The 18,381-nt window shown below is 50.4% G+C and overlaps 1 protein-coding gene across 3 annotated transcripts in view; it reads left to right on the top strand.

Annotated features, from left to right (window-relative positions):
- Positions 1 to 18,381, top strand: part of ABTB2 (ankyrin repeat and BTB domain containing 2) — a 181,451-nt gene that overhangs the window by 126,813 nt on the left and 36,257 nt on the right. For all 3 annotated transcript variants that reach the window (XR_005021026.1, XM_036862111.1, XM_036862110.1), the window contains exons 2-3: positions 7,124 to 7,270; positions 13,926 to 14,139. Coding sequence is in view for 2 of the 3 variants with exons in the window: in XM_036862111.1 (XP_036718006.1) it covers positions 7,124 to 7,270; positions 13,926 to 14,139 (361 nt within the window). In the remaining variant the exon portion in view is untranslated. The remainder of the gene's footprint in view (positions 1 to 7,123; positions 7,271 to 13,925; positions 14,140 to 18,381) is intronic.

Raw genomic sequence — 18,381 nt, 5'->3', positions numbered from 1 at the left:
ATTTTAAAGAAACAGGAGACAGGCAGTGGCCTTTGCTGTCTTCACAAATGAGCTTCCCTGAGCTGGGGGGGGGGGCAGTGAGTCTGGTGGGGCGTGTCGGGGGGCAGGGGCGGGAGAAGATGCTAGGCACGCAGGCTTGCAGAGGTCGCTGGGCCCACTGTAGTCACAGCACCCTGAAAAGAACATTTGCAAATCTGTGGAGAGCCCTGGGGATGGGAATGGGTTGTCAAGTTGGGGGTACAGTTATGTTACAGTCTTGATGGCCTTTTGATGACTGGTTAGAAAAACTGAACTGTAAATCTACCCAGTTTTCACAAAAAAAGGACATCTTTACATTTACAATTTTGTGTGTATTGTGTCTGTTGGGGGGCTGTCGTTATAACTTGGGGGAAATTAAATCACAGGAAATAATACTAACAGGGCCTATTTGTTTCCACAATTCAGAAGTTAAATAGTGGAATGAAAGTGGGGGGAAAGGTTTTAAGGGGTACACTTTAGTGCTAGAGTCCACAGAAGGGCCAGTTAGAGTGCAAGATCCCAGGGCTGAAGCAGACTTGAGAGGCCACCCAGTTGACCCCTGTGTCTTAGAAGAGAATGAAATCCCCATCGACTTGGCCTTTGGGCTGAGCCCTGCTTCTGAAAAACCTTAGCACTGAAAATCTGGTTTGTCAACCCAGTGTGCAGTCCATTGGCTTCTGGCTTGTTACTTGCTTGCTTGGAGGAGCCAGCAACCTCTGCAAGCTGAAACCCAGGTCGAATTCCTGCTTGGCAGCCAGCAAGAAGGCGGGACTCCCAGTCTTCTGTGCACTGGGTTTCCCAGCTGACTCATTGGCACCCTCTCTGGGCACTGGTGGAGAATCACCTAGGAAGGAGCCCAGGGCTGGAGCAGAGCCAAGTGACCAAACTCGGAAAACAGCCTGCAGAAACCAGGATCAGGTGTGCATAGTCTTCTTTTTTTTTTTTTAATTTTTATTTTATTTTATTTGTTTATATTTGGCTGCATTGGGTCTTCGATGCTGCGCACGCGCTTTTCTCTAGCTGTGGCGAGTGGGGGCTACTCTTCGTTGCGGTGCACGGGCTTCTCATTGCGGTGGCTTCTCTTGTTGCGGAGCACAAGGCTTCAGTAGTTGTGGCTCGCAGGCTCAGTAGTTGTGGCTCGTGGGCTCTAGAGCACAGGCTCAGTAGTTGTGGCGCACAGGCTTAGCTGCTCCGCAGCATATGGGATCTTCCCGGACCAGGGCTTGAACCCGTGTCCCCTGCACTGGCAGGCGGATTCTTAACCACTGTGCCACCAGGGAAGCCCATAGTCTTCTTTTTTGTTGTTGTTGTTTTGTTTGTTTTGTTTCCTATTTATTTATTTATTTTTCAAAAACGTCTTTATTGGAGTATAAGTGCTTTACATTGTTGTGTTAGTTTCTGCAGTATAAAAAAGTGGATCAGCTATACATATACTTATATCCCCATATCCCCTCCCACCCTCCCTATCCCACCCCTCTAGGTGGTCACAAAGCACCGAGCTGATCTCCCTGTGCTATGCGGCTGCTTCCCACTAGCTATCTATTTTACATTTGGTAGTGTATATATGTCAATGCCACTCTCTCACTTACTCCCAGCTTACCCTTCCCCCTCCCCATGTCCTCAAGTCCATTCTCTATGTCTGTGTCTTTATTCCTGTCCTGCCCCTAGGTTCATCAGAACCTTTTTTTTTTCTTTAGATTCCATATATATGTGTTAGCATACAGTATTTGTTTTTCTCTTTCTGACTTACTTCACTCCGTATGACAGACTCTAGGTCCATCCACCTCACTACAAATAACTCAATTTCGTTTCTTTTTATGGCTGAGTAATATTCCCTTGTATATATGTGCCGCATCTTCTTTATCCATTCATCTGTCGATGGACACTTAGGTTGCTTCTATATCCTGGCTATTGTAAATAGAGCTGCAATGAACATTGTGGTACATGACTTTTTTTGAAATATGGTTTTCTCAAGGTATATGCCCAGTAGTGGGATTGCTGAGTCGTATGGTAGTTCTATTTTCAGTTTTTTAAGGAACCTCCATACTGTTCTCCATAGTGGCTGTATCAATTTACATTCCCACCAACAGTGCAGGAGTGTTCCCTTTTCTCCAGTGCATAGGCTTCTTAGCTCTGCTGATTTCTTGAGAAGTGCTGGGAATTTCCCTATTTACTGGCAGAATTATTTTCATCTCTAAGTATCATAAAAAGAAAGAAGAATATTATCTATTCTTATCTGTGGAAAGGTGTTTGAACCTCTTTATGAGGGCAGTGGGGAGTGAGGGCAGTGGGCAGTGGTTGAAGAGTTTAAAGCCAGAGTAAATAAGAGTGCGTGACCAGAGTAAGGGATTGTCAGGGATGGGGTGAGACGGAGGGAGGAGATGGGGAAGGGCTGTTGCAGTATCCAGTGAGGGAAGGTGGTAGCCTGACCCGGCAATGACGGATTTTTGAGATATGAAGGTGATGAGAGCAGCAAGATTTGGTGGTTGATTGGATGTGTGGGGGGAGGAGGAAGAGAGTTGATAAGGATGACTCACCGATCTGTTCTTGGGCAACTGGGTGGATGTGGTGCTGTGCTCAGAGAAGGGACTGGAAGCTTTGGGGAATGAGGTAATGAGTTCCGAGATTCAAGGGTTGGGCAACCTGCTTGAGAAAAATTGAGTGACGGAAGATTGTGGTTCTGTGTTCACATTGAGAAATGTAGAGGCTTCACGTACAGTCAAAGCACACTGGGGTGGAATGTTGTTTCCACAGAAATGCTGATTTTGTAGACGAGGGAGACAGAGGGTGCCTGGGTCATCATGCCTACTGCCTCCCTGCCTCACACTCGGGAGTTCATTTCACAGCAACGATATGAGTGACGCACGTGGGTTTTCTCTGTAACTTTTACAGAGTTCAGCAGGGATTGATTTGGGGTGTCCTTATTAATTAATAAAGGGATACAGGTTTCATTCCAGCATGCTTTTTTTTCCATCACGACTGAAATAAACAGTTTTTTTCTAAGGATTTTAGTAAACAGAGGGGAAGGGGGGTTGCTTTTCTTTTGTTTTTTTTTTTTGGAAATCCCTTTTTCCAGAATGGCCTTGCCCTGGGCCCATCCCCTAAAGCTGGGAATTTTTGTGGGGCAAAGAGGGCACTGAAGTGTTGAGAGAACTTAAGGCAAGTGTTTGAAGAATTTCACATTGACATTTAAAAAAGGCTTTCTTTTTTTTTTTTTTAATAAATTTATTTATTTATTTTTAGCTGCGTTGGGTCTTCGTTGCGGTGTGCAGGCTTCTCATTGCAGTGGCTTCTGTTGTTCTGGAGCACGGGCTCTAGGCGTGTGGGCTTCAGTAGTTGTGGCACACGGGCTCAGTAGTTGTGGCTTGCAGGCTCTAGAGCGCAGACTCAGTAGTTGTGGCACACGGGCTTAGTTGCTTCGCGGCATGTGGGATCTTCCCGGACCAGGGCTCAAACCCGTGTCCCCTGCATTGCCAGGTGGATTCTTAACCACTGCGCCACCAGGGAAGTCCAAAAAAGGCTTTCTTAAGGGGCAGATTTGGAAGACAAGCTATGGAACTGCATTCTGGAAAGATCAGAGGGAATAAGAGAGATGGCCTTCAGTCTGTAGAGCTTTACGCGAGGCCTCCAGGGTTCCTTGGCAGGCAGTGCCTGGAGACACATTAAAAGAAAGTCGTATTTCTGGATCTTTCTTTATATTTCCTCCTATCAGACCCCAGGCGCAAACAGAACAGAACCCCTTTTCTCTCAAATATCCTTGTGCTCTTTAACTAAAGGACAAGGGGGCCAAAGTTAGGATGTCATTTCATTTCAACAGCTTGAGAATCAAGAGGTTGAGATTTTAGCCCCAGTTCAGTTTCAGACCCTCAGTAACCTTGGGCAAGTCACTTAACTTTGGGGGCGGGACCCTTGGTTTTCTCATGTACAAGATGGGTGCAAACAGTACTTCATGAAGCCTTGGGAATTGCATGTGATCATGCATATAAAGTTATCGCAGTCCTGGCACATAGTGAGCACTCTTTAAAGCAGTGGCTATTACGGATAATGACCTCCCTACCTCCATTGCCGGAAGAATAAATTACGTACTCCTCGGTGTTCGAAGTCTCTTAAAAGCAAAAGGTACTATGCAAAAGCTGTGATGCTATCAATTACTATTATCAATAATAGGCTCATAATTACTTTTGCCACAGTATTAAATGAAAACCCCTTTGGGTGGGTGATGACTGGGAAAATGGGAACTATTATTAATGGAGCTGCAAGCTCTTGTTACTAGATCCATTGACATAATATTTCTCTCTGGGAATCCTTTGACAAATCAGCTGAATTTCCTATTCCCTTGCCCTAAGCGCTGTAAATTTGATCCACACGTCCCCAGCGTTGTTTCTGTGGATTAATAATGAAGAGAAGAGGAAGAGCAGGGCCTGAGTTAGACCCGTAGATGCGTAGAAACCCTCCCAAATATTTGGGTTGCCCATGGGTTTGAGCTTGTAGTTCGGGCTGGGGATGGGAGGGTTGTCTTTTGTTTCACTGCTTGTTTTAATGCTCAGAGCCAGGTCTTCCTAATGCATTTGGGTCCTCAGCTGTCAGGGAGAGGTTCTGCTTTGGGGACAGGGCTGGGGGCAGGGGGAAGCTAGTCATGCCCTCCTCTGTCCACTGGAAACAGAGCTTTGAGGAAGTGCTTTGATGCCCTGCTTTGCCGAACCAGCGCCCAGATCGGGAGTCCGTTGCCGCTGCCATCCTGGAGGGGTCGGAGGGAGATTCAGAGCGGCAGGTCCCAGCCACACAGCAGGGCAGTGAGGCAGTGCTGGGGAGGGCAGGGAGGCTGGGTCAGGGGAGGGGCAGGCTAGGAGGGCAGGGCTGACCGGCAGCCGAACCTAGAGCGTGGCCAAAGAACGCTGCCAGGATCTGGGCAGCAGGAAGGCTGCCATGTGCGTTTGCCCCATAAAAGAGCACACGAGGCCCAGCACTGGGGCTTCCATGGGTGAACCAAGCAGGAGTAACACTGAATCGGGACAGCCGTAGGTGAGCTTGGTGGTGTGTTCATTGAATCTGGGCTTACAGAGAGGTGAAACGTGTACATTCCAGAGCCAGTCAGACCTGGATTTGAATCCTAGCTCTGCCACTTGGTAGAGCAAGTTATTGAAACTCTCTGCACATTCTCTAAAGTGGAGCCAGCAGTGCCCACCTTGTTCAAAGAATAAATGAGATAGTGTACCTAAAGCCTGCGTTCCCAGCACATAGGAAAAGTAATAGCAAGAGTACCCAAAGAGCACTTACTCTGAGCCACGCAGCAGTCCACACGTGGACATCTGACAACTCACGGCCACACCGTGAGCTAGGTAACTTTTGTTACCTGTAGTTAACACGTGAGGAATCTGAGGCACAGAGAAGTGAAGTAACTTGCCCAAGATCACACCGCTGGTTTAAGTGACAGAGCTAGAATCATGAACCCAAATGTTCCAGCTCCAAGGCCCTGTCTTAACCTCTCTGCTGCAGGACCTATGGCTGTTGTCATCCTTGTGACATTTCTGGGTACAGGATAGGGAAGTCTAGCCTGGATTTGGCCACATCCCAGGGGCTCTTCTGTTATCTCAAGGAATTTTAAGAGATTTTCCCAAAAGTGACTAAAATAAATTCCTGTGGGTATGTTGCTTTCAAAAAATAAAGTTCAAGGGGGTTGGACAAAGATGCCTTGATCAAAGAAGAAGCAGTTACCAAAAACTGGGAATCTTTGTGGCCACATGCTCCTAAGAACCAACATGTAATTTTAAGCCAGTCTGATTTTGCTTTTCTGGTGCTTTCTAAGAAGCCACACAGTGAGTTGGAGAAATTTACAGGCTGTCACCCTCTGGGATTGATTCTGACAGCTCTGCTCCTCTATTGTTGAAGTGTTAATGAAAAACGCTAATTGGCCTTGGCCAGTGGCTGGATGAGTCCCCTTCCTGGAGTGGGGAAAGCAACATCCTTTTCTCTGTGGTTTCTCCTAGTCCTATTCTTGGCTTGAAGAAGGAAGGGGGGGCAGCATGAGGAAGTGGGAGGACTCCAAGGGCGATGCCGCCCTTTGGGTGGGCAGGGTGAACGTTTCCATCTGCCGCCCCATCCACTGAGCTCCGTGAAGACAAAGCCAGGTCTCTTTGTCACCCCGGAATCCTAAAGGCAGCAGAATACCTGGGCCGAGTGAGGCACTCTGGATATTCAGCAAGTGAAGCAGGGAAGGAATGAATGAACGCTTATGTGGCCCACCAGCCTCTGGAGGCCAGTTCCTTGTGCAGCTCCAAGAAAGGATGGTCTCCCATTGCTTTAAACCACGTCTACAGGGCCACCCTCATCCTGGCTCTTGCAGCACCGTCCACAGTGAAAAGTCAGCTGTCCTAAGTGGAGCCTTGCGATTTGCCCACCACCCGCACTCGACCAGACAGGGAGCAGAGCTGTGGCCCTTGAGCTTTGCTTCCATCCTCAGGTGACTTGTTGATAAAAGACATTTTCACATATTGACATATAGAGAAGTCATTCTGGCTTATCCATGAGTTAACTTGAATTTTATGCTAACTAAAATAGCCTGTTTGTGGCCTATCAAACATACATTGTACGTCGGCTTTAATTATTAAAGAAAAGGGCACATTGACCAGAAGTAAATAACGTCTAGGTTAAAAATAAAGATTAAATGCCTCCCTTCCTGGGATGCCAATGCTGGTCCTCTTTGGATGATAAGACTCCCTTCCCACACTTTGTTATAAAGCAGAAACTAACACACCATTGTAAAGCAATTATACTCCAATAAAGATGTTTAAAAAAAAAAAAAAAGACTCCCTTCCCAGGTGCTAAGGCATACCGACTTTCTATGTACGTGCTGGTCTGTTCTTTTTTTTTTTTTTTTTTCAAACCTTGAAGAAATGTAACCCAGACTTGTTTAATATTCTTTGTTCTGACAAGATATAAAACTGTGCCGAAAACCCTGCTTCTCCAGAGAGGTTTCTCAGAGTAACCTGGACAGTGGGCTTCTGGGCTAGTCCTCAGTTTGGCTCAAATAAAACTCTTTCCTATTCTTACTATTGATTGTTTATTGATTATTTTCACTGACACTGTCCACCTTGTTTCCCCACAGGTGTCCTCTCCCTCCCTGCGTACTTCAGTCCCTACAACGGCGGGTCCCTGGGCCACGACGAGCGCGCCAATGCCTACGCCCAGCTGGAGCTCCGGACCCTGGAGCAGTCCCTCTTGGCCACCTGCGTGGGGAGCATCTCAGAGCTGAGTAAGTGGGGCACCCACAGTCCGCTGGCTCCAAGGGAGAGGCGGGGAAGAGCCCACCTTCTGGGTCCTGGCTTCCTCCTCCTCCTCCTCCTCCATGCTTCTTGCCTTCTCTGAAAGCCAGAGGTTGCAAACTGGTGGCCCACAGACATGTGTGCTTTAGTTGGCAGGTGCATTTAATCACATCCAAATTTGGATCTCTCATTTCTCTAGAGAAAGCAGACGATCCGGCACTGCTACGCCCTATTCCTGCATGGCAGCAATCAGGGGGAGCTGAGTGGCAGCTAAGGGGACAGAAGGCATTCCCTGCATTGCCAAATACCTCGGTCTCTCGTAGCTGGCCTGTCTCATTTATTTATTTTACCTGCCTGGCCCCAAGGGCTCTGAATTTACAACCAGTATTTGAAAGAAAGCACCTCCCGAAACCTCATCACAGAAAAAGAAAGGAAAAAGCGGAGCTTCTCTGGCTGAAGGAGGACCTGATCAGTGACCTCAGCCCTGCGGTGCCCTGGGCATCTCCCAGGACCTCAGGGCTCTCTGGAACACAGCGGGAAACCCCTGGGTCTAGGTCATTACTGTTTGACAGGTGTTTCAGAAGATCGTGTTAGGAGGCATGAGATCCCCGTGTCTCCCGATCTCTCCCTCTCATTATCCCAATTATTTGAGAAATCAAACTGCATGCTCCTCCTGGGGTCATGAGACCACCCAGCGGAGGGTGGGGACATGTGCCAAGGGTCGTATAGCACACAGTGTGGAAACAGATGGAGTTTCACTCTGCTCCAGCCTTTTCCGCTTGTGATTTCTTTGAGGTTTCTGGCCCCTGAATAGTGAATGGCAAGCCGTTCTGTTTCTTTAGGACACAGCTTCCTCGCTTCCTCCCCCCACCCCCCCATCTTCCTTCCCTTCCCAGGACAGGAAGTGAAGGTGCCTGGTTCAAGGTCACAGAGCAGATTGGTGATAATGCTAGGACAGAAAGCAGCACTTTGAGCTCTCTGTCTCCTAGGGGCATTCCAGCATGGCCACCTGGGTCCCCTGCCTCTTGAGGACCCTGCAGGAAGTGGGCTTGGGTGTACAGCTTGATCCCCACCCCCGGGGAATGTCTCCTGGACAGTGGGCTGTCTTTGGGGCTATGCGCAGTCTGTTTGGTGAACTCTCCTGGCCTGAGGACAGTGAGGGACACACTTAGGCCTCAGTCCACTGGAGAACACCTTGATTTTGTTTTGCATTTTGAACATTAAGTGAGCACTTACTGTGTGCAAGACACTGTATGAAGTGCCTTCATCACGTGATCTCATTTACTGTGCAAAACGGCTCAGCAAGCTATGTCCTGATGAGGGAACTGAAGCTTAGAGAGGAAAAGTCATTTTCCCCAAGTCAGGTTGCAAATAAGAATCAGAAAGGGGGCTTGACTCCTGCTGTGTCTGACTTTAGCAAAGCTCTAAATTACTTAGGGCTATGGGCTTCGTAGACGTGACTAGCAGCCCAGCCACCAGCATCTCAGGGCAGCTGAGGTCAAGATCGGAATCTGGGGACTTCGCTGCTGGCACAGTGGTTAAGGATCCGCCTACCAATGCAGGGGACACAGGTTTGAGCCCTGGTCCAGGAAGATCCCACATGCCGCGGAGCAACTAAGCCCGTGCGCCACAACTCCTGAGCCTGTGCTCTAGAGCCTGCAAGCCACAACTATTGAGCCCTCGTGCACCTAGAGCCCGTGCTCCACAACAAGAGAAGCCACCGCAATGAGAAGCCCACGCGCTGCAACGAAGAGTAGCCCCTGCTCACCGCAGCCAGAGAAAGCCCGTATGCAGCAACGAAGACCCATTGCAGCCATACATACATACATACATACATAAAAAAGATTGGAATCTGATCTTGACTTTTATCGTAGAGCCTTTTGTTGTAGTGGTCTCTGTGCCCATTACAATCCACAGTCAGGCACAAGGCGAGCATTCAGAAACTTCCCTCAGGGGAAGGGCTTGTCCTTACCATTCAGCCCAGGGACCAAGTCCAATCAGTTCTACCTTCTAAAACTATCCCAAGTTTAAGTTTGCCCCTCTCACCACTTCCAGGGCTACCAACTCGGGCCAAACCAGGGATATTTAAAACCCAAATTGTATTATGTCACTCATCTACTCAGTATCCTCTCAATTACCCCGGTGGCTTCCCAACACACTCAGTGAAGTCCGGGATTGGACATATGATCTGCCTTCCTCGTCTTCTATTCTTCTCTTGTTGACTGTGCTCCAGCCACCCTGGCCTCCTGGCCTCCTGGCCTCCTGGCTAAGATCCTCCCACCCCAGGGCCTTCGAACTAGCTGTTCCTCTGCCTGTGACCTTTTCCTCCAGTTGTCCAAATATGGCACGTTCTTAAAGTCTCTGCCCAATAACACTTACTAGACAGGCCTTCCCTGAGCACCCTGCAGAGATTAAGGGTCCCACCCTCGTTCTCTGTCTCCCATCTTATGGCTTTGGTTTATTCAAAGCACTAATGGACACTTGGCATTTATTATATATTTACTTGTGAATAGTTGGTCATCTTTCTCATGTGATTAGAACTTCAGCTTCATGAGAATGGAGACTTTCTCTATTGTATCCTCTGGTGTACGTATCGCTAGTGATGAGAACAGAACCTGAGCTGTGTATTTGTGTGTGTGTGTGTGTGTGTAAGAATAAGTTCTCTATCGTCCAGTTTTTGCCTCCTAAAACCCACCTAGGATTGGTCCCCATCCTGGCTCAACCACTTTTCAGACCAAAGGGAAGAAGGATCCCCAGAGCATCTTTCACCGACAACCAAGCAGGCTGTATCATGCGCCAAGATGCCCGAGCTCCCTCGCTCTGAAACCAGGGTTTTTGCTAATCGTTGTGAAGGAGGGAGGAGGTGAAGGTGGAGGCAGATATTGCAGTTTTTCTCTTCAAGACTAAAGAGCTTAATGAGGCTAGTGATACTTGGCGCTAAGCACCTCGTACCTTAGAGTTTAGCCCGGCTTTAACACCCACTCTCTCCCTGCACCCGGCCAGGACCAGCCTGCCAGGTAGGTCAAGAAGTCTCATTCTTGTATCAGGTCCATCTGCATAGGGAGCTCGGGCACTTTTATTTTCCTCTGTCCCTCTCTACCTATGAGAAGATAAATGGAAGGGAATAAGAAATAAACAAAACACTTCTTTTTAAAGGGAGCCAGATGGTATGGGCCTCATTTTGGAGACAGTGCTGAATCCCAGGCCCTCCCCTTCTCTTTTTATTCAATGGCTCCTGATGCAGGTTGGACAGACCAGAGGGAAGCCATAGCACCTCTGCTCAGGGCTCTCGTGATTAACAAGCAGGGAGGACTTGTTTCTCCATACCTGTGGGTGTTTCTGGGCTTCAGACTGAGGTCTCATCAAGTTTAGGATCAATTGATTCTCAAGTACAAGGATGTCTCAGAAGCAGCTCTGAGTGCCCAGCTGTACCAAACCAAGAGCACAGCCCCGTTGGGCCACAGCTTCTGAAACTCACTGTGGTAGCAGGTCAGGGATGGTATTCCCCCCAGCTTTGTTGCAAACTGAAACTTTTATAAAATACAATAAAAAAGGAACGTTTAGAAATATGAAATAAAGCACAGGTAAGATGCAAGCCATTTTATTTTATTAATTAGATTAAATAGGCATAAAATCACTCTGTCAGATTGCTCTGGAAGTTTTTCCAAGCTCACTCTCAGTTTCTGAAATGAACTTCTGAACCAGTAACCAGTTTGCAGACCTGTCCCAGTTCACAGACCTGTCCCAGTTTGCAGACCACACTTCAAGTAGCAATGTCGCAATGGTCGAGAACGTGCGTGTGGGACACAGGGACCCCAGTTCAAGTCCTGCTTGTGCCACTGGACCAATCACTTAATTTGTGTAGCCTGTGTCCTCGTCTGTAAAATGGAAATGCCTCCCTTATGGGGTGGCTGTAAAGAGATTTTTTTAGAGATTTTGTCTTATCTTTTCATGTCTATCTTGAGGCCTAGAAAATAGAAGGTGGCAGGGAGGAAAATCCCTCTGGGAGAACATCCAAAGCAAGTGGCTGTCTTTGCCCGTAACCTGGACTTGCAGCGCAGCTTAAGTTTTTTAGATGCCTGATTAGAGTTGTCTGCAGGCATCTGTCTCTTTGGTCTTTGAGAGAGACTGATAGCCCGAAGCTGGGCTTGGAGCAAAGTGTCCAGGGACTCCACCTCCAGTCACCATTCATGCTGCTGCCTTCATGGTTTCCCGAACCTTCGGAAGGCCTCTCTGTTCCTGGCTTCCCTTTTAGGGAGCTGTTAGGAGGTATTCCTATTCCTTCCTCGCTCTTCTTGCCTGCATCCTGGCTGGAAACGTGCTGCCAAGGGTTCTACACCAGGAACAACGAAACCATCTTAAACATCATTAATGGTAATGACTTCTACCTTGTCGAGTCTTTGAAATGATAATTCAACAAGATTTCTTTGATGCTATCGGGGACTCTTTGAATTCTCCTCCTTGTGGTCCTGTGGTCATGCCAACAGTTATGACATTTAGACCTGGAGAAACGGGAGCCAGGTTTCAACTTATTGCAGCCAACTTAGCTGTACAACTAGCTGCTGGGAGACGGCTTGGCCTGGGGTTGTTGATGCCAGTTTCTACTACCCAGGAGCCCGAGGGCAGGGCTGGACTCCTCCTGTCCTGGGAAATGCGGGGCAGTGCTTGACTGCAGGCAGAGATCCTGGAAGGAAGAGTACCATGAGGTGGCCTGTAGGATAGAGGGTTAATAACAAAAGACAGTAACAATAATGGTGATATATTTAACTTTACCAAGCACTTACTCTGTGCCAAGCATGATGTTAAGTGCTTTACATTGGTTATTTATTTGAATCCTCAGGATTTTTAGGTTAGAAGCGATTATTTCCATTTTACAGATAAGGAAGCCAAGGCTTTGATAAGTAACTTACGTAAGGCACACAGGATGGAAGTAGCAGAGCTCTGATTGGAAGCCAGGCAAGTCTGAATCCAGAATCTATGTGCTCATCCGCTTACCTGGTGATTCTCAAACCTGACTGGAGATTAGATTCACTGAGGGAACTTTTACAAAATACGGACGCCTGGGTCCTGCCCCAGACCAATTAAATTAGAGTTTGGGGGATGGGAACCAGGCATCAGGAACTCAGTGCCCTCAGCCCTCTTGGCCCTGGGGTCTGGCAGGAGGCACCCAGGCAGCTGAGCTACAACTGCGGGATGGGCAGAGTCCGCTGTGTAGAGAGGAGTGAGGACCTGGGGGTGGCATGGAGGGCTGTTTCCCAGTGGAGATCTCCAATTCCAGGGCTCTCATCGTCCCTGCTTGGAAACGAGCATTGCCGCTGTGGCTGTCATGGGAGAACTTGGCAGCTAACGAGCTCAAGTCAAGCCCCAGCAGAAGTTGTATTTTGAATGAAATGAATGTGTAAGGCTACTTTTTCATTCTCCAAATGTTTGCCGAGCACCCGTTGTGCCGTAGAAGCTGTGCAGGGCGCCGGGGACACATGGTATAGAGTCCCAGACCCAGAGGCTCTGTAGGGGAGGTTAACGGAATAAGTGAATGAATTGGTCCTGTCGAACGTTGAACAACACTTCACCTGCCATATTAAAATCTGCTCGTTTCTCCCTCCTTGAGCTCAGCCTCATTCAGCGGCTTTCTCTCCAAGGGGTTATCTGTAAGGGGCAAGCTGACCCACAGGGGACGCCCTCCTGAGTTCTCAGGCCTGAGAAGAATGGAAGGCGCCACTTTTCCTAGAAAGAGGGGCCCGCAGGTGCCTGGGGCCATTTCACCCATCCTTTCTCAGCATTGTGGCCTCACACAATGATGGGATGTTTCCTGTCCTGGGCTGGTGGGGAATTGAAAAGACTCAACTGGGGAAGAAACACAGCACAGGATATGGGGACCTGAGGACCCTGCAGACTTCATTAGGGCAGGCCACAGCCTGGGTCCCAGTTCAGTTCATGGACTTTGGAGTCACACAGGCCTGGATTCAAATCTAGACTCTACCGTTTACTGGGCGCCGCGGCATCCCTGTGACCAGGGAAATGCATGGTGTCAGTAAATGTTTGCTTACTGGATAAGCCTCAATTTCTTCGTCTGCAAAATGGGGTTCCTACTCGGGCCCCAGCCTTGTAAGGATCAAATTAAATCCTATTTCTAGAAAACTGAACACTCAGCACATAATAAGCATAATGGATGGTGGTGGGAGTTTTCCTTGAGGCCGTGGAGAGGGAGGTCCCTTTTCTGCGGAAGTACCTGGACTTTGCACCAGACAGCACGGGGGAGAATCACCATGCAGCCTAGCACAGGAATTGGAGGTTGGGAAAAGAGGCCCAGGGAGATTCCTGTGGTCAGAGCTGGGGGAAGGGCCGTGGGGTGATGGAGGGAGTGGGGATGTTGGAAAAGAAACCGTATTCGCCTAAGTTCTGGTGGGGCCGGGCCCTACCAAGTGTTTCATTCAACTGTTAAGGCAGGACTGAAAGTGAAAGGGAATCTAAATTGCTATCGTGTGTCTGGGTGACAGTTTCCACCTCCACCTGCTGCCTCTGGGTAAGTAGTAATTAAGCATGCAGGCTTAGCTGCTCCTCTAGCTAGCAAGATCCTTGGAAGACTGTGGGCTATAAACTCAGACTTTTTCTTTTTCTCTCCCTCTCTCCTGCCCTCCTCACCAGGCGACCTGGTCTCCCGCGCCATGCACCACATGCAGGGGCGCCACCCGCTGTGTCCTGGCTCCAGCCCCGCCCGCCAGGCCCGCCAGCCACCCCAGCCCATCACCTGGTCCCCTGACGCCCTCCACACGCTCTACTACTTCCTGCGGTGTCCACAGATGGAGTCCATGGAGAACCCCAACCTGGACCCCCCGAGGATGGCCCTGAACAACGAACGGTAGGGATCTGCCTTGGGCTGCACACCTGGTGGACCATGCGACACGATGTGTGTTGACTGACCGAGCGACCGATAAGGTGGAAAAAGAGCCCTGGCCCCGGCCTGTGTGCCTGTGAGGAGGCGGCCTGACACGGGTGGCGGCTGCGAATTCAGACGGATGAAGGCCTGTCCCTGGGGTGCAGCGGGATTTGTTCACCCTGGGCTGATGTAGTGTGGGGTCGCTGAGTCTCAGAAAGTGGGCTTTGGCCTCTGTCTCGCAGCTCTAGCATTTACTACCTGGGCTCTTGGAAATTCAGTTGCCTCTTTCATAAAATGAGGTACTCGCACCTGCCTAGAAAGGTGGTAGTAAGAATCGAGTGAGCTAGTGCTCTCAGAAAAAGCACTTAGGACAATGTCTGGGTGGTAACTGGCCCTCCATCAGTGGTGGCTGTCACCTCTTTTGATGATGATGATGTCACGTTATCATCATTCTTGTTAGGAATTCTTAGGCACATTTTGCCCCGTTCACTCATTTTATAGATGGGAACGTCATGGCTCTGGCAGGTTATTTGATCTCCAGCAGGTTAGTGGGTAAATAGCCCCAGGGTCCAGGCCTGCTGGCCCCCAGTCTAGTGCTGTCCGCGGGGTCCCAGCCCTTTCCCAACTGGGGAAAGGGCTGCTAAGAACAGATATGCAGGTTGTACACTGCACAAGGGGACGCAGTGAGGGGCATGAGTAGGGGGCACACATGGAACCGTGTCTGCCTGAGGACAGGGTGCCCATTCTAACTGGTCTACTCAGAGGGCCACCTTTTTTCAATTTTCTGCCCAGAGAAGATGCTTTTTTATAATTTGTCCAGTATATATGCTAACAGGAGCTTCACCTGGAGGCCACCACATGGCCACCCAAGGCAGGGTCTGTCCACGGGCTCGACCCATGGCCAGGGGTCGAGGCTTGTGTAATTGAAGGTCCAGGGAGTGGGAGAGACTCGCCTTCAGTTTAGGAAGCCCTGGGTGCATACATTCCACCTCACAGCAGGGCCCAGGAGAGGGGGAGAGCAGCCCAGGGGTCTCTGTGCCCCATCACAGAGGAGGGAGATCTGAGACCTTGATCCAGAGAGTGCCACTGCTTTCCCAGCCCCCCGCCACCCATTGTCTTTGGGAGGCATTGGGTCTCCTCGGTGTTGTGGTCCTCACAGCCAGGCCCACCTCTCCAGGGCCTCCACAGTCACAAAAGATAAAGATGCAAGGGTAGATCCCCACCCCAGCTCATTAAAAAACAGCCGTCGTGAAAACACTGGCAATCCTGTGGACATATGGCAGATGCCGGGAGCAGAGGATGCAGAGGCTCAGGAGTCAGGTGGCCTGGGCCCGCACAGCAACTCGGACATTCATGAACCTTGAGACCTTTGTGCAAGGTTCCAAATCTCCCTGAGCCTCAGCTTCCTCAGCTATAAACATGGGGCAGTAACGAAGCAGTTTTAAGGATTCGATGATGATCAGCGATGTTTATAGGGCATTTGCCACGTGACAGGCACCGTGCTGAGCACTTTACATGTGGGCACACACTTCCAGGAAATAGGTGCTCTTCGCAGCCCCATTTTACAGATGGGTAAGTGGAGGCACAGAGAGATTCAATAACTTGCCAAGGCCACATAGGCTCTGCTCATAACCTCTGTACCATACCGTCTGTCATTACGAGAGACATGAAACAATAGTGGCCCAGTACACACACACAGTAGATTCCCCGTAAATGCTACCACTGCTGTTATTATCACTGGTATCATTATTAGACCATCGTTGTCTTATTTCTTGGGGAGCTGGACAGTGAATGCAGGTGGGGCCTGACACAGAGCAAGAAGGCAGCAGGTGGAGGCCCTGGGTTTCCTGAAGGAAGCATCCAGCAGGGAGATGGGGCCAGAGCACAGGCTGTACGCCCCAGCTGTTTCTGCTTTGTGGAGAAATTGTTGTGGTTGCCAGAGCTGGCTGGGATGGAGAAAGGGCCAAGAAAACATCTGGAGGGGGTGGGGATGGGGAGGGGAGGCTTGCTTGTTAGTGGTGAGGTCCCCAAGGGTGCTAGACTGAGCCTGAGGCTGGGTCACCCAAGCAAAGGTGGCTGGGAGAGGAGGACAAGGAGCCTTCCTGGGACCTGCTGCCCCAGGCTGGGCTGCTTGGCCCTCCAGCTGTGACCGTGGCTACTGGCTGTGGTGCTGGCCAGGGAAGCGCTCTTCTGTGGATTCTGTGCCCGGAACCCCTTGGATGTCTTTGTGGCCACCCTCTGGCTTTCCTCCGGGGGGGATTCCCAGCCCCTGATGCTCTAAAACATGACATCAGGGTTTCTGTGCTACACGAGCTGCTTGTCTGTGTGTGATTGCGATGGCTGAGCTTGAGTGACAACATACACATGAGTACATGTTTAGGTATCTCCTTATTTACAAACCACACTGTGGCACAAAGAAGTTGGTTGCAAAAGCATTTTTCCGTGAATCGTTTCAAGTGAGTGTTAGACATGTGGAAAATTGGAACCACCATCAGGAAAAAAGAATCCCCAAATTTCACATTTGGGCACTAAAAGGAGGACACCTTAAAAATACCCAGGGGGGCAGACAGCCCGGCAGCTTTCTGGTGGCCCGGTTCCTGGCTGCTGAGTGGGTCCTGCCGTGCTTGGACTCACTCTGACAGGGCAGGCCCTGCAGGCCTTGGAGAGCCTGGCTGGCCTTTCCATTGCAGGCTGGGCCGCATGTCCCCACGAGGCACTGCCACTCCAATACCCTCAGCAGAGCCCTGGGGAAAACCTTCTCTTCTGTGCACCAAGGAGCTGGCGTTTGCTAGGGCTCCAGGGTGACAAAGCTTTGCTTTTGTGAGTCGGGGGACGTCTGTCTGTCTCTTCCTCTCCCCTCCCCCACTTCATTCCCTTGAAGTTCCTCCCTCTGTCCCATGTCTGGGACATGGGGGTCAGGTGCCCCAACCAGAATTGGACAGAACCTCTGATTTCGGGTATGATGGTGGGTTTGTAGCCTGGAGGCTTTCCGCTTGGGGATTCGATGGTTTGGGGATGTCTGGGCCCGTGGGGATTAAGGGACCTCTTCCACGGCCTCACCTACCTGGGCTAAGGAGCTCAGTTTGGCGGCTTGGGTTTGGCCCGTGGCACCACTGACGGTGCCGCTGAAGTCTGTGCTTATAGATTTCCGCTTTGAAGAAAGTACCCTTCTTCCCTCCCACGGGGGTTGTGTGTGACCACAAGTGTGCTGACAAAGGGCAGGCGGGACATGCCTTCAACCCTCTGTGTGAAGCTCATCCTGCTACGCCGTGAGCTGCGTCTGCGCTGGTCAGTGGGGCCTCAGTATCTCTCTGTGAGGACCGTTCTCCCCAGGGCCTCCTGCTCTGGGTTTGGAGGGAGGAGGTAGTCGTAGAAGCAGCGGGGGCTTTGCGAGGCACAAGAAGGCAGTCGAACGTGCTTCCACAGTGAGCCGGGCAGCAGCAGGGAAGAGAGCACAGGCTTCGCGCAGGGGCCTGGGCTCGGATCCAGCCTCCCACACAGGCCCCTCCACGCCTCAGGCTCCTCATCTGTAAAACAGGGCTGAGTGACCCATCAGGGAGGGCGAGTGAGATGCCACATGTGAAAGGAGCCAGCTCTTCCTTTTAAAGGGCAGCTCTACCGACTTCTGTTTCTTTTGTGCTCCACAACGAATCAGCAAGGCGCGTGTTAGCATTACCTGCATTTTACAGACAAGGGCACGAGGCCAGGGGGTACCTAGCTGCTGAGGCAGGGATTCGAATCAGGTCTCTCTGACCTGAAAGCCCTCGCCCTTCACCATGCCAGGCTACAGCTTTCCCACCCAGCTGCTGAGACCCAGTCCTAAAGCTCTGAGATAACCTGGGTGGGTGATGGCCCTTGGGGCCACTTTCTCTGGGACCATTCCAGCCCCACCTGCCTCTCCTCTGCCCTGGGAGAGCCCCGCAGCTGGAGCCTCCCTGCACCCTCCCAGGATCCCTTTCTTGCTGGCAGCTTTGCATCACAGGCACCAGCAGGATCTCAAACACAGGATTAGTCACAGCTGCCCCCCTGCAGGGCATGTCATCACCCGGGACTGAGCTCAGAAAGTGAAAGAACTTGCTGTCAGAGATCCAGGGTTACCCAGGGAGATGGGGGGAGCCTCTTCCCCTATGGTCTAGAGGAGAATGGACAGCCACATATGGCTAAATGTGGTCCTTGCTCGTCATGCCTGGAGGCAGAGGGATGGGTAGCTGAAATAGCATCCGG

Source organism: Balaenoptera musculus, chromosome 8 (assembly GCF_009873245.2).
Source record: "Balaenoptera musculus isolate JJ_BM4_2016_0621 chromosome 8, mBalMus1.pri.v3, whole genome shotgun sequence".
Lineage (NCBI taxonomy): Eukaryota > Metazoa > Chordata > Mammalia > Artiodactyla > Balaenopteridae > Balaenoptera > Balaenoptera musculus.
Note: the sequence above shows the minus strand (reverse complement) of the source record. Positions and strands in the feature narration are given on the sequence as shown.